Source organism: Prionailurus bengalensis, chromosome B2, assembly GCF_016509475.1.
Source record: "Prionailurus bengalensis isolate Pbe53 chromosome B2, Fcat_Pben_1.1_paternal_pri, whole genome shotgun sequence".
NCBI lineage: Eukaryota > Metazoa > Chordata > Mammalia > Carnivora > Felidae > Prionailurus > Prionailurus bengalensis.
This window is the reverse complement of record NC_057349.1, coordinates 31,345,055-31,370,954: the sequence shown is the minus strand read 5'-3', so window position 1 is coordinate 31,370,954 and position 25,900 is coordinate 31,345,055. Positions and strand designations below refer to the sequence as shown.

The 25,900-nt window shown below is 43.5% G+C and overlaps 1 protein-coding gene across 2 annotated transcripts; it reads left to right on the top strand.

Annotated features, from left to right (window-relative positions):
• The first annotated feature begins 893 nt into the window (after positions 1 to 893).
• TAP2 (transporter 2, ATP binding cassette subfamily B member) lies at positions 894 to 11,841 on the top strand. Of its 2 annotated transcripts, none has more exons than XM_043591091.1 (12): positions 894 to 1,069; positions 1,723 to 2,220; positions 2,310 to 2,424; positions 3,895 to 4,025; positions 4,323 to 4,528; positions 7,294 to 7,491; positions 7,972 to 8,100; positions 9,449 to 9,637; positions 9,788 to 9,961; positions 10,378 to 10,537; positions 10,895 to 11,031; positions 11,378 to 11,841. In XM_043591091.1, exons 2-12 carry the CDS (start codon positions 1,731 to 1,733, stop codon positions 11,555 to 11,557), a joined length of 2,109 nt encoding a protein of 702 aa, XP_043447026.1. In that variant the 5' UTR covers positions 894 to 1,069; positions 1,723 to 1,730; the 3' UTR covers positions 11,558 to 11,841. The 2 variants fall into 2 exon arrangements, with proteins under 2 accessions (XP_043447026.1, XP_043447027.1); XM_043591092.1 differs by lacking the exon at positions 894 to 1,069 and adding an exon at positions 1,108 to 1,229.
• The last annotated feature ends 14,059 nt before the right edge of the window (positions 11,842 to 25,900 follow it).

The window sequence follows — 25,900 nt, the reverse complement described above, 5'->3', positions numbered from 1 at the left end:
TAGCTGAACAGGGAGCTTTTGCTCAACAGGGAGAGAGCCTTCAAATCCCAGAATGGCAAGGTTGGAGTGATTTCAGTAACCCCCTACTTCAAATCCCCCACCCCTCTTTAAACCAGAAGTGCTTCATTGGTAAACACCCCAGTAACAAAGGGGTAGTTTGGAATGCAAGTGATCCTTACTTTGGGGATATTTTGAGTTTGGCAGATTGTTTCAATCTGAAGAGTTATTTCTGGAATAAACAAATCTGCATGTTCCGTAGATGGGCCCTGGGTCAGGCGGGATTTAGAATACTGTTTACGGCTTAATCACTGTTAAAATACACCAGGAAAAAAGTCCATTTTCCTCATATGCCAAAGGTGCTCCCAACGTAATTTGAAACACAAATGTAGAGGCATCTGAACAAGTGCTCTGCTCAAGGTACTATGTTGAGGGGGCAGATGAAAATGAAGAATCAGGGCCTTTTGGCTCAAAATCTGGTTAAGTGGAAACCCACGTAGGCCCTGGTGAAAGTGTCTGGAACCTTCTATCTAGGAGAGGTCCTGAGCGTTTTTCACTCAGGATCTGGCCCTGTTTTGATCCCAGACCCTAAAACTGGGGCTTGGTTGGAGGAAGAGGCAGATCTCAAAATAGGACCAGAGCTTCAGGTAGTAAGAGCTTGAGGCGAGAAAATCTAGTGGTTCTCCAATGACAAAACATCTCAGCTCTTGAAATAGCTTTATTTTACTTAATGACAATTTAAAACACTTGCAACAGCGTTCTGTTCCAGAGTAACTGTTGCTAAGGGCAGGAAGCTCACTGCCAGGCTTGGCGAATGCTCGCCCGGCTCCACACTGGGGCTCCGCGGTCGGCAGGTGTCGCGCGTCCCCTGCTGGCGGCCCTGCCCGGAACCGGGGCTGGGTCTGGGGAAGAGAAAGCGAAAGCGGCGGGCGCCGGGACTCCCCAGCTCGAGGAGCGTCGCGGGCAGACAGAAGGGGGAAACGAAGGTGAGCCTGGGCGAGCGAGTTTCAGAGCTCGGGGCTCAGCACGTAGCAGAAAGTCCTCCGGAACTGCAGTCCCGAAGCCGCCGCTGGTGAGTTCGTGTGGCCGGAAGCCTGGAGCGCTAACGGACGCATCCCGACCCGCCACCCACTCCGCGCCCCCTGCTGCCCGTCCCCCTGGACCCCGGGGAGTGCGAGAGAGCCGGGCGGGGACCGCAGGGCGGCTCTTCGGAACTCGGCTGCGGCGGACGGGTGTGTGTGTGGGGGGGGGGGGGGGGTCGGGGTCGGGGTCGGGGGTCACGGGATTTTTTTTTTAAAGGATGAGGCTCCTGGGGCGCCTGGGTGGCTCATTTAAGCGACCGATTTAGGCTCAGGTCGTGATCTTGCGGTCTGGGGGCTCAAGACCCGCATCAGGCTCTGTACTGGCAGCTCAGAGCCTGGAGCCTGCTTCATATTCTGTCTGTCTCTCTCTCTGCCCCTCTCCCGCTCATGCTCTGTCTCTCTCAAAAATAAACAAACATTAAAAAAAAATTAAAAAAAAAAAAGGATGAGGCTCCCTCTGCTCGGCAGAATGCCTTGTATGGTAGGAGGGACGTACTTATGGGCACCGGGGACCCAGGGGATCTTTCAGGGTAGGGGTGGGTAAAATGAGAAGCCGATGGGCGGGTTGGGCAGAGTCGGGATGGTGAGGCTAAGGGCGAGGATTGGGACCCCACCTCTGTAATTCCTCATCTTCCATCCGTAGATAACACCATGCGCTTCTGTGGCCTGAGAGCCTGGGCCTTCCTGCTGCTGGCTGACTTGGCTCTACTCTGGCTGCTTCAGGGGACTCTAGGGGCTCTGTTTCCCCGAGGGCTTCCAGGCCTGTGGCTGGAGGGGACCCTGCGACTCGGAGGGCTCTGGTGGCTGCTACAGGTGGGAGGACTGCTAGGATTGGTGAGAACACTGCTGCCCCCTCTCTGCCTGGTGATCCCGCTGTTTCTCTCCCTGAGAGCCCTGGTCCCAGGGGCCTTGAGTGCTCCCCCAGTCAGAGTGGCTTCGGCCCCTTGGAGCTGGCTGCTGTTGGAGTACGGGGCTGCGGGGCTAAGCTGGGCAATGTGGGCCCTGCTGAGCTCTCCAGGAGCCCAGGAGAAGCAGGGCCAGGAGAACAACACAGACTTGATGTGGAAGCTGCTGAAGCTCTCCAGGCCAGACCTGCCTTTCCTCCTTTTGGCCTTCATCTTCCTTGGTGGTGCCGTATGGGGTGAGTCAGGAGAGGGCATCGTGAATTGGGGGTTGGCAGAGGTCCTTGGTGCCGGCACATTCATCTGTTCTCCTTCATACCTATTTCAGGGGAGACATGGATCCCTTACTATACTGGTCGTGTCATTGACATCCTTGGAGGGGATTTCAAGCCTGATGCCTTTGCCAGCGCCATCTTTTCCATGTGCGTCATATCCGTTGTGAGGTAGGTGATGTTTGGGTCCATTTGGTAGTCCCACATCTTTACAGGTACCCTCCATTTCCTAACTTTGTTTTCATATGCTTTTGTTCGCAAAGCATAAAATAGTTAAACTAAAAATGCCCGTGTTTATTCATTCACCATTCTATTTTACACACCCATTCACTCATTCTTTCATTCACCATATTTACCCAACATTGTACTTCCATTCCATCCTTGCTACCCTTTGCTGAAACCAGTTACTCAAAAGTACTTATTGGTCAAGCCACTGCTTTTTTTTTTTTTTTTAAAATCAGTCCTCTATTCTCTTTTCTTCTTTGTAGCATTTGGCATTTGAATAATCTCTTATTATTGATCTCTTTCTTCAGTTAGCTTTTATAGACTCCCTTTATACTTCCCAATCCACTCTATATCCTCTGGAGAATTTTTCTCCTTCTCTGGACCCTCAAATATAGTCTTTCCTCATGACCCAGTTCTTTGATTCTAAGAAAGCGTTTCCATATTTCTACACCCAGCCCCAGTCTTATAATCCGGTTGCCTCCTTGTCATTCCCATTGGGTCACCCACTCTCATCTCACACTCCACATACCCAGAGCTCCAAATGTATCATCCTCCCTCCTGGTCTTCTTGAAAGTGGCTTCCTCTTCTTATTCCCATTTATGAAATGATCAGTTTCCTAGGCTCCAAGCAGCAGTATCATTGATGCCTTTCTGATGTTCAGACACTAGCCCCATCACTCTCTGCTTTCAGAGTGTTTTTTTCCTGTGGCTCTTTTCTGTCCGTTCTCACTGTGATCTCCAGAGTTCAAACCCTCCTCATTTTACATCTGACGACCCCAGCAGCCTTCTAAACAGAGTAACTAGGTTTGTGTTAGAAGCCATATTGTGTGAAGTACTTTTCCTTTAAGTTTTGTTGGAAAAGTGGTTGGTCTAAGAGGAATTCTCAACAGCAGGGACAGTAGAGATGAGGGAACAGCATGACTCTGGGGCTCCAGAGAATGGGAGGGCAAGGGAATTCATTGCTGTGGTTCCCACAATAAAGTATGTGGGACGAGGAAGAAAGACTTCAGAGTGGGGAGGAAAGAGACCAAGACAGAGGGGAAGGCTGGAGGGACAGCACCGAAGGAGGCCAGGTCAGAAGCAAGTCATAGGCTATTTGTCTTGACGGCATCTCTTCATTGCTGTTACAGTTTTCCCTTGTGCCTTGCATGGAGTGAACCCCAGAAATGCTCGTGGATTTGTATGTGTTGTGATTTTGTTCCCATATCTAGCTCACCATGACCTGTTTTTTCTTTCTCTGTTTATTCCTGCCCCTCCCCTTGTCTCCCTCTCTGTTTCTCTTCTGCCTCTTGTGGTACACTTTCTCCAACCTTGCATTTCTTTTCATTCCGTGATTTCTCCTCTGCTTCCCTCACTCATTTCCTCCTTCCCTGCATCTGTTTTCCTGTTCATCCCCTTTCTCCTCCCTACCCCACAGCTCCCTGTGCGCAGGTTCCCGAGGAGGCATCTTCACCTTCACCGAGTCCAGTATCAACGTGCGGGTCAGGGAGCAGCTTTTCTCCTCCCTTCTGCGCCAGGACCTCGGTTTCTTCCAGGAGACTAAGACAGGTGGGGCCTGGAGTCCAGGTGTGGGTTCCCCTGGACATTTCTTGCCCCTCAGTGACCACTACCCCTCCCCGCCCCACCCCCAAACAGTTTCTCTTCCCGCCTCCACCTGCTGTGCCCGCACAAGGAGCTGCTGTGCTCTCTTTGGGACAGGGTAGTGGGGTGGCTTCCACCCGTCTCTCTGCAACTGAGGGGGGTGTTTGGATGAGGGGGCTGTGTCAATGGGGAGGGTCGGGGCGGGAGGTGTCTCTGGGGCTCTTCCATTACACACCATTTCCTCCCCGGCTCTGTCCTCCCCAGGGGAACTGAATTCAAGGTTGAGCTCCGATACCAAAATGTTGAGCCAGTGGCTTGCTTTTAATGCCAATGTGCTCTTGCGAAGCCTGGTCAAAACGGTGGGGCTGTATTGCTTCATGATCAGCCTGTCCCCTCGACTCACCCTCCTCTCTTTGCTCGAGATGCCTCTGGTAATAGCTGGTGAAAAGATGTACAATGTCCGCCATCAGGTATGTGTGGCTGTTGGGGAATCCCCAGGGGAGAAGAAAGCTCTCCCAAAGGTCTTCTCTTCTCAGCCCCAAGAGCAGCGGTTCTGACAGGCTTCAGAAGGGCCCTGACCCCTGGGACTTTATATAAACGTGTGTGTGCATATGTGTGTGCACACGTGTGTGTGTGTGTATGTATGTGTGTGTTTGAGAGAGAGAGAGAGAGAGAGAGAGAGAGAGACAAGAAGGAGAGGGAGCATTTTTCTGGGGAGAGGATAAACTTTTTTTTTAATCTTTAAAAAATATTTTACTTATTTTTAAATAGCATACAGAGAGCAGACAGAGGGGGACAGAGGATCAGAAGCAGGCTCCATGCTGACAGCAGAGAGCCCAAAATGGGGCTCAATCTCATGAACCCTTGAGATGACCTGAGCCAAAGTCATACACTCAACCGACTGAGCCACCGAGGCGCCCCGGGAGAGGATAACTTCTTATCAGATTCTCAAAGGAGTCTGTACATACCTTCCCCACAAAAGATTAAAAGTGCTGTCTTAGAGGGTTTTAGATAGAATTTTCCCCTTTATAATTAGGGGAGGGAATTTGGATGGAGTGTAGAGAAAAGTAGAAACATGGAGTCAGGAAGTCCTGAGTCTGAATATCAGCTCCACTTTCTCTCTTTTTAGAAAAATTATGGTAAAGTATATATAATGTAAAAATTACCATTTTTACTGTTTTTAATTATGCCATTTCAGTGGCATTAAGTGCATTCCACATTGCTGTGCAACCATCACCACCCTCCATCTCCAGAACTTTCTTCATCTTCCCGAGCTGAAACTTGGTACCTAAGTAGATGATAACTCCCCATTTCCCCTCCTCCCAGCGCCTGGCAATGACCATTCTACTTTCTGTCTCTATGAATTTGATTACTCTAGGTATCTCATACAGGAGGGATCATACAGTAGTTGTCTTTTTGTGATGGCTTATTTCATTTACTGTAATGTCCTCCAGGTTCATTCGTGTGGTAGAACGTGTCAGAATTTTCTTCCGCTTCAAGGCTAATCATCCATTGATGCATAGACCACAGTTTGTTTATCTGTTGCTGGACACTTCGGTAGCTTCCACCTTTTGGCTATAGTGAATAATGCTGCTGTGAACATGGGTGTGCAGATATCTGTTCGAGTCTCTGCATTCAGTTCTTTTGGGCATATATCCAAGAGTAGAATCACTGGATCATATGGTGCCTCTGTATTTAATATTTTGAAGAGCCGCCATACTGGTTTCCACAGTGCCTGCACCATTTTACGTTCCCACTGGCAATACCCAAAGATTTCTGTTTCTCCACATCCCGCTCCAGCACTTGTTATCTTCTGTTTGTTTCTTCTTTATTACATTCCCCAGTACTTAGCATAGAACTGGAAGTTTGTACCTTTTGACCACCTTCCTCTAATCAATCCCTTATTGAACCTACAAACCACAAGATCACGACCTGAGCCACCCCTGCCTCCGGTCTCTGGTAACTGCAGATCTGATGATCTCTTTTTCTGTGAAATTTTTTTTTCTTTAGATTCCACATATAAATGACATCATAGAGTATTTGTCTTACTCTGTCTAGCTCATTTCACTTAGTGTAATGCCCTCAAGTTCCATCCATGTTGTCGCAAATCGTGAGATTTTCTTCTTTTTTATGGCCGAATAAAATTCTGTTGTATACATATATGTACCACTTTTTAAAAAATAAGGACTGGGGTGCCTGGTTGGCTCAGTACTTCGGCTCAAGTCATGATCTCATGGTTCGTGAGTTCGAGCCCCATGTCGGGCTCTGGCTCTGTGCTCACAGCTCAGAGTCTGGAGCCTACTTCGGATCCTGTGTCCTCCTCTCTCTCTGCCCCTCCCCCACTCATGCTTTGTCTGTCTCTATCTCTGTCTCAAAAATAAAATAAAAAGCATTAAAAATAAAAAAAAGAATAAAAAATAAGGGCCACCCTAATGGTTATGAAGTGATATCTCACCATGGTTTTGATTTGCATTTCCTTAATGATTAGTGGTGTTGACCATCTTTTCATGTGCTTATTGGCTATTTTTATATATTTTGTGGAGAAATGTCTATTTAAGTCCTTTGCTCATTTTAAAAATTGGGTTGTGTTTTACTTGTTGAGTCGTAGGAGTTCTTTCAATATTCTGGAGATTAGCCCCTTATCAGATACGTAATTTGGAAATGTTTTGTCCCATTCTGTGGGTTTCCTTTTCTCTCCGTTGGTGGAGTCCTCTGATATATGAAAGTTTTTAATTTTGATGAAGACCAACTTATCTGTTTTTTCTTTTGTTGCTTGTGCTTTAAGTGTCATGTCCAAGCAATCATCGCCAAATCTAGTGTCCTGAAGATTTTCCCCTATGTTTTCTTCTAAGAGTTTTATGGTTTTAGCTGTGGTTTAGGTTTTTGATCCATTTTGAGTTACATCCCCACCTTTTGTTAACTAGCTGTGGCCCTTTAGGAAAACTACCCCTTCTTTCTTCATTCAGACACTGAAACTGGTGTGAATTACCTTAAATGAAGGAACACAAATAGCGTGTATCTCCCACACTACCTAGCACTGAGAGCTTGGTAATATTTTGTTCCCTCCCTCTCTACTGTCATGAGTCCTTCTGGAAAGAAATGGAAGAAGAGTGAAAGAGGACAGTTTGATATTTTTAGGTAGATCAGCAGAGCATCCCAAGGGCAGGAATGAGACCTGGGGGTGTCCTATCTTCTCCCAAGTCAGCCCCTCATATCCCCTGCCCTCCTTTTCCAGGCAGTGCTCCAGGAGATCCAGAACGCAGTGGCAAAAGCAGGGCAGGTGGTGCGGGAGGCAGTTGGAGGGCTGCAGACCGTGCGCAGTTTTGGGGCCGAGGAGCTGGAGATCTGTCTCTATAAGGAGGCCCTGGAGCGATGCCGGCAGCTGTGGTGGCAACGAGACCTGGAACATACCCTCTATGGGCTCTTTCGGAGGGTGAGAAGGCTGCATGGCAGGGGATGGAGGGGAGAGGTGAGGGGGGTGGGGGTCAAGGGGGCTGGGGGTGTGGGGGAGTGAGGAGAGGTGGGGGGTGGGGGGTAGGACCTAGGTAGGGGCAAGGAAAGCAATGGGAAACTTCCAGCTCATCCTGGGGTCTCTGCTGTTCAATGTGGTAGGAGTGGGGAGGGCAAAGAATGTGGACTCTTTCTCAGTGCCTTTCTCTTTTTTTAAGTTTATTTATTTTGAGAGAGAGAGAGAGAGAGGGAGAGAGAGAAGAGAGAGCGCATGATCAGGGAGCAGGGTAAGGGCAGAGAGAGAACATCCCAAGCAGGCTCTGCACTGTCAGCATGGAGCCCAATGCAAGGCTTGAACTTAACAAACCGCGAGATCATGACCTGAGCCAAAATCAAGAATCTGACACCTAACGGACTGAGCCACTGAGGTGCCCCTCTCAGTGCCTTTCTTTTCACCTTCCAGATGCTGCGTTTGGGAATGCAGGCACTGATGCTGTACCGTGGACTGCAGCAGATTCTGGCTGGGGACCTCACCCAGGGTGCACTGCTCTCCTTTCTGCTCTACCAGGAGGTGGCGGCCACGCATGTGCATGTGAGTCAGGAACCTGTGCATACCCAGGTTTTCTTTCCTCTCTGGCCTCTGGGCCTTCGGCTTTATCTGCTGCCCTTAAAAATACAAAACAAAACAAAACAACCCCCAACTCACTGTGTTATGGAGAATTTTAAACATATGCAAAAAAAAAAAAAGATAAACTGTAATGAATCTGCATGTACCCATCACCTACTTTAAAATTCTCAACTCATGGCCAGTCTGTCTCCTCTGTACCCCCACCCATATTATTTTGAGGCAAATTGAAGATATAGTTTTATCTGTAAATGCTTTAGTACGTATCTCTAAATATCTCTATATTTACAAAATCTGGCCACAAAGCCCTCATCACACCAAAAAAAAAAAAAAAAAAGTCAAGTAATTCTTCAAATTCATGCACTACAGTGGTTTCATACAGGTAACATATGTGTATGTACTCCATTTATCTCTCTCTTGTGTATATGTGTGGGGGCGTCAGCCATGAATGCTCAGTGCCTAGACCCCTTGAATTATTAGGATTTGCAAAACAGGGACACATTCCCCTTCCTCCATTTACTAGCCGGAATGCATCTATATGCAGGGAGACTTCCCCTCATCTGCTCTTTGGTTACCCAGTGGTACAGGTTGAGTAGGAAAGGCAAAATAGCATTTAGTTCTTTCCCAATATTTACTGGTTTTCAAAAAATAATTAGTTACTTGGTCTTGGTGTTTATTGTATAATTTTCCTAGATGTTTGTGAAACATCTTACATGTATGGAGAATTGGGCTAGGTATGAGGTGGGCACCGTGCCTGCTTTTAAGGAGCTCCCTATCTATCTAGTTAGACAAGACGAGTGTGCCCAAATGATATGGAACAGTGATAGGAAGGGTCTGGGGATAGAAATAGTGCCATATGGGAGGGGTGTGGACCTCTCCATCCTTTACATTGTGAATTGGCAGAAGTGGGGTTTTGGGTTGCCTTTAAATTCCATCTAAATTATACATTTGAAGGTAGAGAATCCTTTTTTTTAAAAAAATTTTTTTAAGTTTATTCATTTTTGAGAGAGAGAGAGACAGAATGTGAACAGGGGAGGGGCAGAGAGAGGGAGACACGGAGTCTGAAGCAGGCTCCGGGCTCTGAGCTGTCAGCACAGAGCCTGACGCCAGGCTCGAATTCACGAATCGTGAGATCATGACTTGAGCTGAAGACGCTTAACACACTGAGCCACCCAGGTGCCCCTAGGGGATCCTTTATGGATGAGGGGAGGAGAGACTTGGCCAGGGTGTCGCAGGGGAGTGTGTGAGGAGCTGGGAAGTTGGCGTCTGGGGAAGCTACGTTTGATTAGCTGACCCCTCCCTTTCTGTTTTCCAGGCCCTGGTATACATGTGTGGAGATATGCTCTGCAACATAGGGGCTGCCGAGAAAGTTTTCCAATACCTGGACCGAGAGCCAAATATGCCTCCTTTGGGGACACTGGCGCCTTCCACTCTGCAGGGGCTTGTGGAATTCCAAGATGTCTCTTTTGCATATCCCAATTGCCCTGACCAGCCTGTGCTCAAGGTGTCTGAAAGGGGGAGGGAACCTGGACCCCTCGCTCCCAGGGGGCGAGGCCTGTAGACCATTTGCTTCTGAGAAGTTGATCTTACTTCTGATAGAAAGAGAAGGCGAGGGTCCGGAGGCAAGCCTCTAACTGTTTCCTGACTTTTCTAGGGGCTGACGTTCACCCTACGTCCTGGTCAGATGACTGCACTGGTGGGACCCAATGGGTCTGGGAAGAGCACCGTGGCTGCCCTGCTGCAGAATCTGTATCAGCCCACTAAAGGGCAGGTGCTGCTGGACGGGAGGCCCGTCTCCCAGTATGAACACTGCTACCTGCACCGGCAGGTGGGTGGGGAGGAAGAAGAGGGTTAGGAGGAGATAGGAGGGAAGAACCATGTGCAGACAGCATGGGAGATCCGTGGAAGAAACACAAGGAGCCCGTTCTTTTTTTTCTTTTTTAAGTTCATTTATTTGGAGAGAGAGCGAGTGTGTGTGTGTGAACGGGGGCAGGGCAGAGAGAGAAGGAGAGAGAGAGAATTCCAAGCAGGCTCCATGTTGTCACGTGGAGCCCAACTCGGGCCTCGATCTTATGAACTGTGAGATCATGATCTGAGCCGAAATCAAGAGTCAGATGCTTAACCGACTGAGCCACCCAGGCACCCCATGAAGAGTCCATTCTGAGGGAGGCAGACGAGGAGGTAAGGAGGATCCCTGCCATGGGGGTTTACGCACAGCCCTCTGCGCCCATCGCCTCTGCACAGGTGGCTTCGGTTGGGCAGGAGCCTGTGCTGTTCTCGGGTTCTGTGAGGGACAACATTGCTTATGGGCTGAAGAGCTGCGGTGATGAGAAGGTGATGGCTGCTGCCCGCGGTGCCAGTGCAGACAGGTTCATACAGGAGATGGAGCATGGACTGGATTCAGGTACCTTCGGTCAGAAGAGAAACTGGAGATTCTTGGGGGTGTGGGTTGTGTCCCCGCAAGTCCATGTCTGGTGTTTCCTTGCCCTTTGGTTGGCTCCGACTTCTCCTTCCCCAACACCAGGAGTTCTTTAGTTGCCTGTCCTGTCCGGGAATCTTTGTTCCCAACAGCCGGTGGGAGTAGTGCTCCCTCTATGAAGCGTGCTCCCCCTATGAGGGCAGCCCCCACAGGTCCTCACACCGGCTCTCATACCCTGATGCGTGCGAGGGGAAATACCAGTTGTACACTTGCCCCTGCTCCTGAGGAGGATGTTGTTGTGGCCACTGGTGTCTGAAGAAGGGTATTTCTTCATTTCTTCAGATGTAGGGGAGAAAGGGAATCAGTTGGCTGTGGGACAGAAACAATGTCTGGCCATCGCCCGGGCCCTTGTGCGGGACCCACAAGTCCTCATCCTGGATGAAGCCACCAGTGCCCTGGACGTCCAGTGTGAGCAGTCTGTAAGTACTGGTGTGGGAGGGCAGGACAGTGGGACCTGAGGAGGCACGTTTGAAGGACCAGTCTATGCAGAATTGGGCGGATGAGTCTCTGTGCCTTTTCAGGGGGTGGGGAATGGAATGGAGAATCCCGGGTGTGGGAACACCCCCTCTTTCTCCACAGCTCCCTTTTCTATCCGCCTCCTGCAGTGGGACAGCTGAGAGGGAAGGGCAGTTTATCTTGCACTCATTCCAACTTTCTGGTCTTTCATGCTTTCTTCACCCTGGGCCACAAGAGATGGTGCCCACTGGGGACGTGGTGCCCACCCCGTTCTTACCTTTCTGAGGTGTTGTGACCCTCCCCCTTCAGCTGCAGGACTGGAGATCCCGTGGGGACCGAACGGTGCTGGTGATCGCGCACAGGCTGAAGACGGTGCAGAGTGCGGACCAGATCCTGGTGCTCAGGCAGGGAGAGCTGCTGGAGCACACTCAGCTAGCTGAGGGGCAGGACCTCTATTCCCGTCTGCTGCAGACACAACTGGAGGACTGAGGCCCCAGGACACCAAGCCCTCTCATGGCCATCTCCGTGACCCAGAGCAGCTCGTGCTTTCAGTTTCCCTGGGCTCGTGTCTCTGGGTAGTCATTCCTGGAGTCTGGGAAGCATGCTGGAAGTTTGGACCACGTGTGCTCTTATTGCGGCTGGCAGTGGGGGGGGGGGAGGGCGGGGGGGGAGGTGTTATCTGTGACCATTTCCCTGGTGCTGAGTAGTGTATTGTGATATAATACATCTATTTAAAAATTGTTTTCTTATTAAAAGAGACTCATAAATATGGAGAACAAACTGAGGGTTGCTGGAGGGGTTGCGGGAGGGGGGATGGGCTAAATGGGTAAAGGGGCATTAAGGAATCTACTCCTGAAATCATTGCTTCACCATATACTAACTAATTTGGATGTAAATTTTAAAAAGTAAAAAATAAAGTCAAATTACAAAAAAATTGTTTTCTTATTACGTAAATGGCACATATTCGTAAAACTAACCCTTGTTTCACTTTCCAGAGGTAACTATAGCTACTACTTTGCCAGCTATCCTATCAGTGTCTTATCCGTTCTTTCAGATAAATATTAGCCAATATGACATAAATATTCACCAGGTTGCCTCTCTGTATCTTTCCCCATTCTCACTGATGTCTGTAGAGTATGGGGTGGGAGTAGAGCACAGTTCCCTAATTAACAGTGTTAATAAGACATTTGATAATATCTACCATTTATTAGAGTTTTAATATGAATAAGAACTATGCTAAATGTTTTTCAGGTATTATCATATTTAGTCCTTTTCCTCTCAACTCTATGAGATTGGTTGTTATTATCCCCATCTTACAGATGAGGAAACAGTCTCAAAGAGATTAAATAACTTCCAAGGTTATACAGTGGTGGAGTTGGAGTTGAATCCAGGCCTGACCTCTGAGTCCACAATCTCAACCAACAAATTATATTATATCTTGTGTTCATAATCTTGAATTCATAATCAGATCAGGTAAATGGCTCTGAATCCACTCTCTGTCTCTAGTCCCGTTGTTATTATAACTTGTATTTAGTCTTAGGGGCATCTGGATGGCTCAGTCAGCTGAGCATCCGACTCTTAATTTCGGCTAAGGTCATGATCTCATGGTTTCGTGGGTTCGAGCCGAGCATCAGGCTCTGTGCTGACAGTGTGGAGCCTGCTTGGAATTCTTCCTTTCTGTCCCTTTCCGGTTTAAGCTCTCTCTGTCCTCTCTCAAAATAAATAAATAAAAACTAAAACAAACAACTTTCATTTAGTCTTATATGATCTCATCTCCAAAGAAGTTTCCACACCATTGGTTCATCTCCTCCAGCCATTATTCACGAAGTCATTGTTTTCCTAGCAGACACATAGGGTGATGTCACTTCTGTGAAGTCCTTCAAGTGATCTTCATTCTTTTCTGCTCAGATCTTCCTCAGAGTATGCAAGGTGGTCCAGCCCATTTGTAGCCCCCTTTCCTGTTGTGTTAAGCTTCAGCCACAGCTAACTTCCTGCCCTCCTAAGTTCTTTGTACCTTTGCATATGGTGTGTTCTTCCCATTCCCTGACCCACCCTCCCAATTTATCCCAAGTTCTTCAAGATTTAACTCAGTGGTTGGGTCTAGGAAGACTTTCCTTATCTCCTTAGTCTGGAGAAAGTACTTTTGTTGCTCCAGAGCTTGCCTTTTTCACAGCTTTTATTAAACTATCCTCCCACACCTTTGTTCTTCCACTAGACCATGAACTCCTGGACGGAAGGCTGTTTTTCTTATTAAGCTTCCTATTGACTACTTGGCACAGGGCTCCATTCATAGTAGACAATGAGCAAATGTCTGTTGCACAAATGAGTAGATCTCAGTTCTCCCTACATACACCAACCACTGAAGATTCAAAGCCATGTACATTACTGCCTTTTGGGAAGGCCTTACCTTTGAAGGTTCCTATTCTAGGAAAGAGAAACTTTCACATTTCCAGAAACAGCAGGTACTTTCCAGTTCAAGCAAAGAACTAGCCAGCATGTCTGCTGTTCTGGATTTTTTTTTTTTTTTTTTTTGCCTGGCAACTGTTGGGAACAGGGTGGGGTGAAAGTAGGTAGCTTCTTATGCAGATAAGCCTTTGCTTCATTCTGCTGTTTATGTCTTGACTATCACTGAGCATGAAATACCTGTTTGGAGGGAGAGAAATCTGGCCTGATTCCTTCCTTCCTCTATTTATACAATAGGAATAATAATTCCTGTATCTCTCAACCTTATGGAAACTGTAGCCCTCTGGAAGAAGATAATTTGTTAAAATTCTTTGATATCTTCACTATAATGACACCCATAGATTCCTAATACTTTAAGCCTGGAAGTCATCTTAAAAATAACTAGCAGTCAAATCTTATTTTAAAGAAAGGGAAACCAGCCTGAAATCACATGGCTAGTCAGTGATTGAGCTGGGAAGAAAACTCAGGCATCCAGATGGGCAGGTCAGAAAGTTGTAGCAGACCTTAGGATCTTAGGATATCTTGAAAGATGGCTATCTCAAGGAAACTCCCAGGTAGACCTGATGTCAGGGACACGTTCTGAAAATGTTCCCTGGTGGTGAAAGTGTGGACCTTAGGCAAATGCCTACAAGTGTGGTCTGTTTGGTAACCACAGATATTAATTCTGGTTTGTTCCTCAGTCCTAATTCTTTTTAAAATTAATTAATTAATTACTTTTTAATTTATATCCAAATTAGCATATAGTGCAACAGTGATTTCAGAAGCAGATTCCTTAATGCCCCTTACCCATTTAGCCCATCTCCCCTCCCACAATCCCTCCAGCAACCCTCAGTTTGTTCTCCATATTTATGAGTCTCTTATGTTTTGTCCCCCTCCCTGTTTTTCTATTATTTTTTGCTTCTCTTCCCTTATGTTCATCAGTTTTGTATTTTAAATTCCTCATATGAGTGAAGTCATATGATATTTGTCTTTCTCTGACTAGCTAATTTCTCTTAGCATAATACCCTCCAGATCCATCCATGTAGTTGCAAATGGCAAGATTTCATTCTTTTTGATTGCCGAGTAATACTCCATTGTAGATATATACCACATGAATGAATATATCCATTCATCCGTTGGACATTTGGACTCTTTCCATACTTTGGCTATTGTTGATAGCACTGCTATAAACATTGGGGTGCATGTGCCCCTTTGAAACAGCACACCTGTATCCCTTGAATAAATACCTAGTAGTGCAATTGCTGGGTAGTTCTATTTTAAATTTTTTGAGGAACCTCCATAGTGTTTTGCAGAGTGGCTGCACCAGTTGTCATTCCCACCAGCAGTGCCAAAGAGATCCTCTTTCTCCACATCTGCTGTTGCCTGAGTTGTTAATTTTAACCATTCTGACTGGTGTGAAGTGGTATCTCATTGTGGTTTTGATTTGTATTTTCCTGATGATGAGTGATGTTGAGCATTTTTTCATGTGTCGGTTGGCCATCTCTCTGGATGTCTTCTTTGGAGAAGTGTCTATTCATGTCTTTTGTCCATTTCTTCACTGGATTATTTGTTTTTTGGGTGTTGAGTCTGATAAGTTCTTTATAGATTTTGGATACTAACTCTTTATCCAATATGTCATTTGCAATTATCCTTTCCCATTCTGTTGGTTGCCTTTTAGTTTTGCTGATTGTTTCCTTTGCTGTGCAGCAGCTGAGGTCAAAGAGGTTTTTCCCTGTTTTCTCCTCTAGGATTTTGATGGCTGCCTGTCTTATGTTTAGGTCTTTCATCCATTTTGAGTTTATTGTTGTGTTTGGTGTAAGAAAGTGGTCCAGGTTCATTTTTCTGCATGTCGCTGTCCAGTTTTCCCAGCACCATTTGCTGAAGAGACTGTCTTTTTTTTCCATTGGATATTCTTTCCTGCTTTGTCAAAGATTAGTTGGCCATGCATTTGTGGGTTCATTTCTGGGTTCTTTATTCTGTTCCATTGGTTGGAGGGTGTGTTTTTGTGCCAGTACCATACTGTCTTGATGATTACAGCTTTGTAATACATCTTGAAGCCCAGGATTGTGATGCCTCCAGCTTCGGTTTTCTTTTTCTTTAATTTATTTTTGAGAGAGAGAGAGAGAGAGAGGAGAGAGAGAGAGAGAGAGAGAGAGAGATCACCAATGGGGAAGGGGCAGAGAGAGAGGGAGACACAGAATCTGAAGCAGGCTCCAGGCTCCGAGCTGTCAGCACAGAGCCTGATGCGGGGCTCGACCCCACGACCTGTGAGATCATGACCTGAGCCTAAGCCAGAACTGACTTAACAGACTGAGCCACCCAGGCACCGCTTGGTTTTCTTTTTCAAGATTGTTTTGGCTATTCGGGGTCTTTTCTGGTTCCATACAAATTGTAGGATTGTTCTAGCTCTGTGAAGAATGCTGGTGTTATTTTGATAGGGATTGCCCAAGTTCTAATTCTTTTCATTCACCCCACCTACCCTCCAATGCCATTTGATCTTCTGGCCCCTTAACTTCCCCATCTTGTCACTTACCTTCAGCATCTTTTCCATTCAGTCATATTTTAATCTTTCCAAAGGAAGAAGGGAGACCTTAGGAAACTCTTATAGATTTTTTTTGGAGCCCCCAGAAAACCTCCCATTCCATCTGCTTTGCCCTGTGTGGAAATGGAGTTGAATTTCAAGTCCTTTATGCCCCAGCCCAATAGGGTAACCAACTTACAGTCCACAGTGCAGTTGTGATTCAAGAGGAGGAAGAGTGGAGTTGTCAGAATTTTGGGGAAAAGACTAGGGTGTAGGGAAAACAAAGATCTTCCCAGTTTTTGGTGCTGAGTAAAAAAGCACCCATCTTATTGAGTCTGATGCCCATCTGGTGGTCCTAGGAAATACTGGGTTTTGAAACTAGAGTTTTATGGACTTAAAAGTTGTAATAATTTAAATTTATTTTATTTTACATTTCTTTATTTTTTGAGAGACATAGAGAGAGCACAAGTTAGGGAGGGGCAGAGAAAGAAGGAGACACAGAATTCGAAGCAGGCTCCAGGCTCCGAGCTGTTGGCACAGAGCCCGACGCGGGGCTTGAACTCACAAACCATGAGATCATGACCAGAGCCAGAGTCAGACACTTAACTGACTGAGCCACCCAGGTGCCCCAACAAGTTGTAAGAATTTTAATGCCAATAATCATTCTAGTGCTATACTATGTGCCTGACATGTATCTTCTTACTTTATCTTCAGGATAATCCTATGTGACAGATATTACTATATCAATTCTAAGAATGAGAAAATGGAGGTTCAGACACATTTACTAACTTGCCTGCATCACAAAGCTTTGGAAAAGATGGACTCTGCCCAGCTTTACTACAAAACTCCTTGAAAGAGTTGCCTATACTCCCTCTATCTGCTTACCTTCTTACTATTTCCTTTTTTAAAGATACAATTTATTTGAATAGGCCTTTATATTAATGTGATTTAAAATTCAAAAGCCACAAAAAGGTATACAAAGGCAACTCTCACTCCCATCCTTCTCATGGTTCACCAAGACCCCTTGCATGCACAATCCATGTTCCAAGCTTTATGATTGTCCTTCCAGGGAAATTTTATGAAAATTTAAGCAAATATGTGTATATGTTCTTGTTCCCTATTTTTTACAAAGAGCAGGTCCTTAGACCCACTGTTGTGAACATTATTTTTTACACTTAGAAACATATGTCTATATAGTATTCTGTTTTATGGAAGTACCATATTTCATTTAGCCCGTCTTCTCCTATAGGTTATTGGAAGTCTTTGGTTTTATAAACAATGCCTTACATAAACATATTAATACACATGTGCAAGAATATCAGTAGGATAAAATTCTAAAGAGGGAGTTGCTGAGTCCAAGTGTATATATATTACTAATATTGATACTTGTTGCAAAATTGCCTTCATATAGTTTATATTCATGCACAGTTCCATCAGCAATATACGAATTCATCTGTTTCCTCACCAACACAAAGTGTTAATTTAAAAAATAATTGTTTTAAGTTTATTTATTTATTTTGAGAGAGACAGAGACAGCATGAGTCAGGGGTGGGGGGCAGAGAGAATCCCAAGCAGGCTCCACACCATCAGTGTAGATAGAGCCTGATGTGGGGCTTGAACTCATGAAACTGTGAGGTCATGACTTGAGCTGAAACCAAGAGTTTGGTGCTTTACCAACTGAGCCACCCAGGTATCCCAAATGTTGTTAATTTTTTAGATTTCATCAATCTTATGGATAAAAAATGATATTATATGGTATTGTCATTTGTTTTTATTACTACTTACATAAGAAGGATTCTAAATTCAGCAAGAAGAACTGGGACACAAAGATGAGAAACACACACACACACACACACACACACACAAAACAACAGCAGCAAAACATCTGTGTAAAATATTGGTAAATTAGGGGTGCCTGGGTGGCTCAGTTGGTTAAGTGTCTGACTCGATCTCGGCTCAGGTCATGATCTCATGATTCATGAGTTTGAGCCCCATGTTGGGTTCTGCGCTGACAGTGTGGAGTCTGCTTGGGATTCTCTCTCACCCTCTCTCTCTGCCCCTCACCCACTCACGGTTACTCTCTCTCAAAATAAATAAATTTTAAAAAAATATTGGTAAATCAGAATAAGGAAAGAAAAATGACTATAACTATAAAAATCACTAACAGATATGACTATTAAATGTAAGAAAATGATGGAACAATCACAACATGAGAATGAGGCAGATAAAGTAAAACATTGTAAAGCCTTTGTCTTATTTGGAAGGAGGGTAGAGATTAACTTTGGATATTGCCAATTTAGGTAGCCATGTTAAAAATGTAAGAGTAACTCTTAACTAATACAATTAGAATTTAAAATTCTTCTTTATTTATTTTTATTTAAAAAAATGTTTTATTTAGTTTTTGGGAGAGATGATGTGAGCAGGGGAGGGGCAGAGAGAGAGGGGAACAGAGCATCTGAAGCTGGCTCTGTGCTGACAGGGTGACCACAGCGAGCCCAATGTGGGGCTCAAACTCAAGAACCACACGATCATGACCCAAGCCAAAGTAGGATGCTTATCCAATGGAGCCAGTAGGAGGAAATTAAAATTAGATTAAAATTAATTAAAATTAAAATTAGATTAAAAATCTTATGCCAGTAGGAGGAAATTAGAGAATACTTTAAAATGTAATCAATTTGGGGTGCCTGGGTGGCGCAGTCGGTTGAGCATCTGACTTCAGCCAGGTCACGATCTCGCGGTCCGGGAGTTCGAGCCCCGCGTCAGGCTCTGGGCTGATGGCTCAGAGGCTGGAGCCTGTTTCCGATTCTGTGTCTCCCTCTCTCTCTGCCCCTCCCCCGTTCATGCTCTGTCTCGCTCTGTCCCAAAAATAAATAAACGTTGAAAAAAAATTAAAAAAAAAATGTAATCAATTTAATATGAATGATGAAAGGAGAAAAAAAAGGAAGCAAAGAAAGAACATAACAAAATAGAAAACACAATAATAGTAGAAACAAATTCAGATAATTTAATAATCCCAGTAAATGTAAACAGTTTGAATATGGAGTTAAAAGAAAAAGGTTTTCAGATTGGGTAAATAATACAATTGTCCTTATCTAAGGGGGATGCATTCTAAGACCCCCCCAGTGGATGCCTGAAGCCACAGATAGCAACTGAACTCTATGTATAGTTTGTTTTTCCTATACATGCATACCTTGGTAAAGTTTAATTTATAAATGAAGCATAGTAAGAGATTAACAACAAAAATTAACAATAAAATAGAACAAATGTAACAATATGCTGTAATAAAAGTTTTGTATTGTCTCCTTCAAAATATTGTGTTGTACTCACCCTTCTTCACCTTGTGATGATGTGAAATGATAAAAGGACTATGTGATGAGATGAAGTGAGGCAAGTGATGTAGGCATTGTGACCTAGCATTAGGCTGACCTTCTGACCTGATGTCAGACGGAGGATCATTGACTTATGGGCAGTCACTGAAACTGCAAAAAGTGAAACTGTGGGAAAGGGGATCATAAAATCCAGTTATATGCTCTTCTCATTAATCACAAAGAAAACCTAAAGACGTGAAAGGGTTAAAATCAAGACATGCAATAAGATACACAAAACTAACACTAACAGAAGACAATGTGGTCACTTTGATATCTAAAAATATAGTCTAAGACCAAAGGCATTAGTAGAGACAAAGATGATCACTGCATAATGCTAGCAAGAAGTCACTAGAACATTATACTAAAACAGGGTCAATGTACACCTCGCAAAAATGCCACAAAATGTGTCGGAAAATATAGACACAATTATAAGAATAAACTGACAAATAGAAACATATTTCTCAATAATTATAGATTAAATGGAAAAATGAGTAAGGATATAGAACAAACTTACTGATGGCCTTGTCTGTAGTATTTGAAAAACTGCAATTTAGGAAACATGAGACACAATGAGGAGCACAATGGCTCAGCTGGTTAAGTGTCTGACTCTTGATATCGGCTCAAGTTGTGATCTCAGGTCAGTCATGAGATAGAGCCCTGCATCGGGCTCTGTGCTGACAGTGTGGAGCCTGCTTGGGATTCTCTCTATCCCTCTCTCTCTTTGTCCCTCATCTTCTCATGCTCTTTCTCTCCAAATAGATAAATAAACTAAAACAAAACAAAACAAAACAAAACAAAAAACATGAGACATAATGAAAGACTTTCTAAAAGAAATACTCATATAAACGGCATATTTAACAGAAAATAGTGTTACTTACAGGTCACAAATTACACCGAATCTATTTGCTATATTAATTGTAAATGAGCCTACTGATATACATAAAATAAAAATGGTTTTGGATTAGATTGAGAGAAAAACTTTGCTGTTTGCAATATACAAAAACAACAAACAAACAACAAACCCAAAACACCTAAAATAGAGTGACTCAGAAGGTCCACTCATTTATTCAAAAAATAAAATTATGAGAAAGCATAACAAGAGAATGTAAACAAAAAGGAAGCAGAGCGAAAGTCGTGATACCATTATTAAACAGATGAAATTCAAACAGAAAAAAACTGAGACAAGAAGGCACTTTATAATGTAAAGTGTAAAATTCATAATGCATATATAAGGGATACATTCAAGTTCCAAATAGCACATCAGCAACTCTAATAAGATTGAAATTAAGGGAGATACAAGGAAAATATTCAGAAGTGTTCTAGTGTTAGGTGACTTTAATTTACTTTTCTCAGTGGACAAAAATAAGGATGATCACAGAAGATACTCCAACAGTATAAAATTAGATCTGATGGGTCTACATTAAACTTTATTGATAAGAAATAGAGAACACATCTTTTCAAGTTCCAGCAGAACATAAATGAAAATGGACTACATATTACAGCACAAAAAGCCTCTATAAATTCCTAAAAGTAGAAATGCTATCTTCTAGACACTATCTTCTAACCTTAATGGAACAAGCTGGATAATTATAAAAAAAAAATCAGAAAAGATAAATACTTCTCCACATAGAAAGCTAAACTGTCTTTTTCTTGATCAGAGAGAAAAAACCAAAAATTTCTAGAAAAAGTATAATTCAAAATCAGATTTCAAAGTTCTGAGATATAGCTAAGGCAGTGCTCAGTGGAGAATTTATGGCCTTAATCAATTAAAGGAAAGAATGAAACCACATGGCTTAGTGAAAAGAACAACACAATCAGTCACATGAAAGCAGGAGCAGATAATAAACATAAAAGCAGAAATGAAGAGTTAGAAAATGGGAAAACAGAATAAATTCAAAAGCTTAAAATTTTTCAATAAAATAAACCACTGACAAACCTAATCAAGAAAAAAGTAGAGAAAATAAGAAATGACAAGGAAAAAATTAATACATGAACAGGAGAAAAATCATAAGAAATTATTTTGTTCAATTTTATAAAAATAAACTTGAAAACTTAGATTAAATGAATAATTAGTTTGAAAAATATACCCAGACCAATCTCTTTAGAGGTAGAATGTGCATATAGAGTAATTTCCAATGAAGAAACAGAAAAAACTTGTCAAAGAGCTACCCCAAGAAATGCACGAGTTCCAGATATATAGGTCAATGTAATATCTTTAAAGAAAAAGAAAAAAAGAGAATTCTAATCCTAATTAAATGCTTCAACTGCAGCAAATGTATTCTTTTAGTGAAGTATAGTATCAGCATTAAACTATGACAATGCACCAAAATAAAAACTATAGATGAATTTACTTATTGATGCAAAAATCCTTAGAAATATTTACAATATTCTGTTTACAATAGAATCTAGTGCAAATTGAAAACAAAAACAAAAACAAAAACACATCAAGATAGGAAGCCCAGCCACATTATTGCCTGCAGAGGAGGAGTAAACAGGCTTGGATTTAAGCCTCTTCCACCCTCTCATGCTTTTGCTGCTTGGGATAATCTCCATGTCAGGTTCTCATTCACTTAGCTTGAAGTTAAAATGTTTTTCTCTACTTCCATATGAGATAAAATACATGGGAAAGATTAAGGTAAGTGTAGGCAGGAAGAAGGGAAGAAGTTAAAACTCAGTGGCTTGAGCTCTTTCTGATTGCCAGTTTTTCACTCAGCGCCACACTTGCCCCCCAGGTGGGAGCAATGCAACCATTCGCCTCTAGAAGAAGTACCCAATGTCATGGGTCATATGCTCTGTGTATGGAGTCTACCAGTTTTGGGCTGGGCTCAGATTTCCAATTCATGAATATTCAAATCTACCTGAGAGATATGGAGGAGGCAGGTAAACATTCTTGTTCTTGTCCTATATTAGTTAGGTTAAGCTAGGCTAGACTGTGATAACAACCTTCAGAGCCTTAATGAAGCAAAAGTTATCTCTTATTCATGTAGCATCTGTTGTGGTTTTCGGTGATTCTCTAAGGGCTTCTGCTCTTCATGATGACTCAGCTAATTAGACTGCTTTTATATTCTGATTCGAGATTCCACCATTTCAGCACAAGGTTGTCCTAGTTGACTTGGTGAGGGAAGAAGAGTCATAAAATGGTAGTTAAATTCTTTGACCAAGAACCTTTTGTTCACTAGCCATTGGCTAGAACTGGTCACATAGTCCTGGGAAATCAGGAAGTATAGTTTTCCATGTGCCCAGGAAGTAGAGGATGTCGGTGAACACTAGTGATGTCTTCCACATCTCCCCATCTTTTGATCTGTCATGATCTCCCAGGAGACGGAATTATTGTTTTGATTGGTCAGATTCCAGGGCAGCGCATGTTTACTAAGAGTTCCAGGGCCACAGTATTTAAAGTTTACAAAGTTGCATTTCGCCTCTTTTCTGAATGCTATTTCTGCCTTCGGTGAACAGAGTCCCTTTGGGACCCACACTATTACTCATATGCTTGGGAGTTCTTAATCCTTCAGGGGTTACAGCTCGATAGTGGTACAAGTGGTGTATAAGAGGGAACATTAGACCTTGCTTGGGTCTCATGCTTCAGAGATGCTTACCATAAAATCTTCTATTGGGGTATGAGAGATTTGACCAGCTAACAATAGAGTCAGTCTTTGATTTACAATTTGCTATTACTACTTATGGGTAGAGATTTCCTGAGGGCCTCCCAGCGTACTTGGCAAGGCATAACTCAAGTATTCCTTGGTGTTCTGGTTAACGACCATCATAATCCTACTTTACACACCCATCAGAACATGTGCATTCTCTTAGGGAAGCGAAGAATAAAAAAAATTGTATCTTTTCCCATTTAGTGAAGTAGTATGCATGTATTTATTTATTGCAGATAATCAGAAATTTTAAATGAATTCCAGAAAAACTTTTTGTTTCACTGTTTGTCTCCATTCTGTTGTCCATTAGTACTGGGTATTTCAAATTCAAAAAAATCTCTGCTTGGTAGGTCTGTTGTATCAAATATTAACTTTATCATGAACTCTTTCTAGATTAAGTTAAAATCTACTCTTTTGCATACCCAAACATTACCAAATTAATCTCATTCTTCCTGACATTACAGTGGACTGTTTCCTTGTCACTCTGCTTAGGTTATGTATTTCTTGAGAATAAGGAACATGGCTGTGTCATCGCTGCGTGGCCCGTAGTATCAGACATGGATGGCTCTGTGCTAAATATTTTTAATTTTTTTTTCAACGTTTATTTATTTTTGGGACAGAGAGAGACAGAGCATGAATGGGGGAGGGGCAGAGAGAGAGGCAGACACAGAATCGGAAACAGGCTCCAGGCTCTGAGCCATCAGCCCAGAGCCTGATGCGGGGCTCAAACTCCCGGACCGCGAGATCGTGACCCGGGCTGAAGTCGGACGCTTAACCGACTGCGCCACCCAGGCGCCCCGGCTCTGTGCTAAATAAATTATAATGTACTTACAGACTATTTTGGTTAAAAAGCAGCCTTCTATCCTTAGCTGTCAAATAGATTTTCTTCCAACTCCTTTTTAGCAGAAGATTTTGCCTTGTCCTAAACTGAGTCCATTGAAGCCATACAACTGGAACTTCCTCGTTCCCCTCTTTCTCACTTCTCATCTCCCTATCTTCATTCCAGTCTCTGAACAAGTATTCCTTTTTATTGCCAAGTCTGACAATCTCTTTCTTTGGATTCCATTAAGAATTTGGGGGGTAATTTCTCTTTTCTTCTCTCTCATATACAGATAACTTCCACTTAACTTAGAAACTTGTTAAGGTCTTTTTTTTTCCTGTTTCAAGTTAAAAAAAATCTTTTAATGTTTATGTTTTTGAGAGAGAGACAGAGAGAGAGAGAGGGAGAGAGAGGTAGAGAACAAGCAGGGAAGGGGCAGAGAGAGAGGGAGACACAGAATTGGAAGCAGGCTCCCAGCTCTGAGCTCTCAGCACAGAGCCTGACGCGGGGCTCGAACTTGCAGACTGCGAGATCATTACCTGAGCTGCAGTCAGCAGCCCAACCGACTGAGCCATCCAGGTGTCCCAGTTTCAAGTTTTTATTTAAATTCTAGTTAGTTATTATACAGGGTAATATTAGTTTCAGGAGTAGAATTCAGTGGGTCATTACTTACATAGAACACCCAGTGCTTATCACAACAAGTGCCTTCCTTTTTTTAAAAAAATTTTTAATGCTTATTTATTTTGGAGAGAGAGAGACAGACAGAGCATGAGCAGAAGAGGGGCAGAGAGAGAGGGAGACACAGAATCCAAAGCAGGCTCCAGGCTCTGAACTGTCAGCAGAGAGCCTGATGTGGGGATCGAACTCATGACAGGTCATGACCTGAGCTGAAGTCAGATGCTTAACTGACTGAGCCACCCAGACACGCCAATAAGTGCCCTCCTTAACACCCATCACCCATTTAGCTGTTAAGGTCTTTCTTATACATAACTTTCCTGTAGTGTGGCTTTTTGCTCAAGTTTGAGTCCCATCCTTTCCCTTGTTTTCATTTCCAACACTTTTTAAATTTAAGTTTATTTATTTATCTTGAGAGAGAGAGAGAGAGAGAGAGAGAGCTGGGGAGGGGAAGAGAGAGTGAGAAGGAGAGAGAGAGAGAGAGAGAGAGAGAGAAAGAATCCCTACTTGGGATTCTCCCAAGGGGCTGCGATTCTCCTCAGCACCCTCCGCGCTGAGGGTGCGGGACTCGAGCTCACAGTGAGATAATGACCTGAGCCAAAACCAAGTGTCAGACACTTAACCGACTGAGCCGTCCAGGTGTCGCTCACTTCCAACACTCTTGAAGGACTCTTTATATCTGCTGCCTTCATTTCCAATTTGCTCTTTACTCTTTTGAAATATTGCTTCTACCTTTAACACTCTATGTCCCAATGAAGGTTATTGGTGCTCCACTAATTATATAACACAATAATGTTTCTTATATTTTACCTTCTGGAACATTTTTTGCACCTTTTTATTCTCTTAAGAATCCTCTCTTCATTTTACTTTTTGTGGCCCTCTCTTGGTTTACGAGAAATCATACTCTCCAGGTGATTCTCAATCTCTTCTGTTTCTTCTCTGATAATCACTTCATTAACTCCTCTTAGGGCAAATGCTTCCGAATGCTGTCTACTTTCTGCTTTATTTGCACACTCCATTGACAACGTCAACCACACCACAGGAGGAAGAGACTCATTGGTTAGAAGATAGCGGAATGCATAATAAGCAATCCGTGTAGTTCTTCTAGGATCACATATTATATACACTATTTAAAAAAGTTTTTTTTTTCACAGCCCATTTTCCACATACCTTAAACTACTGTCAGTGATTAAGCAGGTAACCGATTCTTGAGTGGTATAACACAACTTTATGGAAGTAGTCTACCTAGCATCTGATGATGCAAAACTCTTCTATCATAATTGGTCATCAGTGTGAAGAGTTTCCAATCCTGAGGTAGGCAGGAAAGTATTCATACTCTTAATAAATATTTTTTGAATT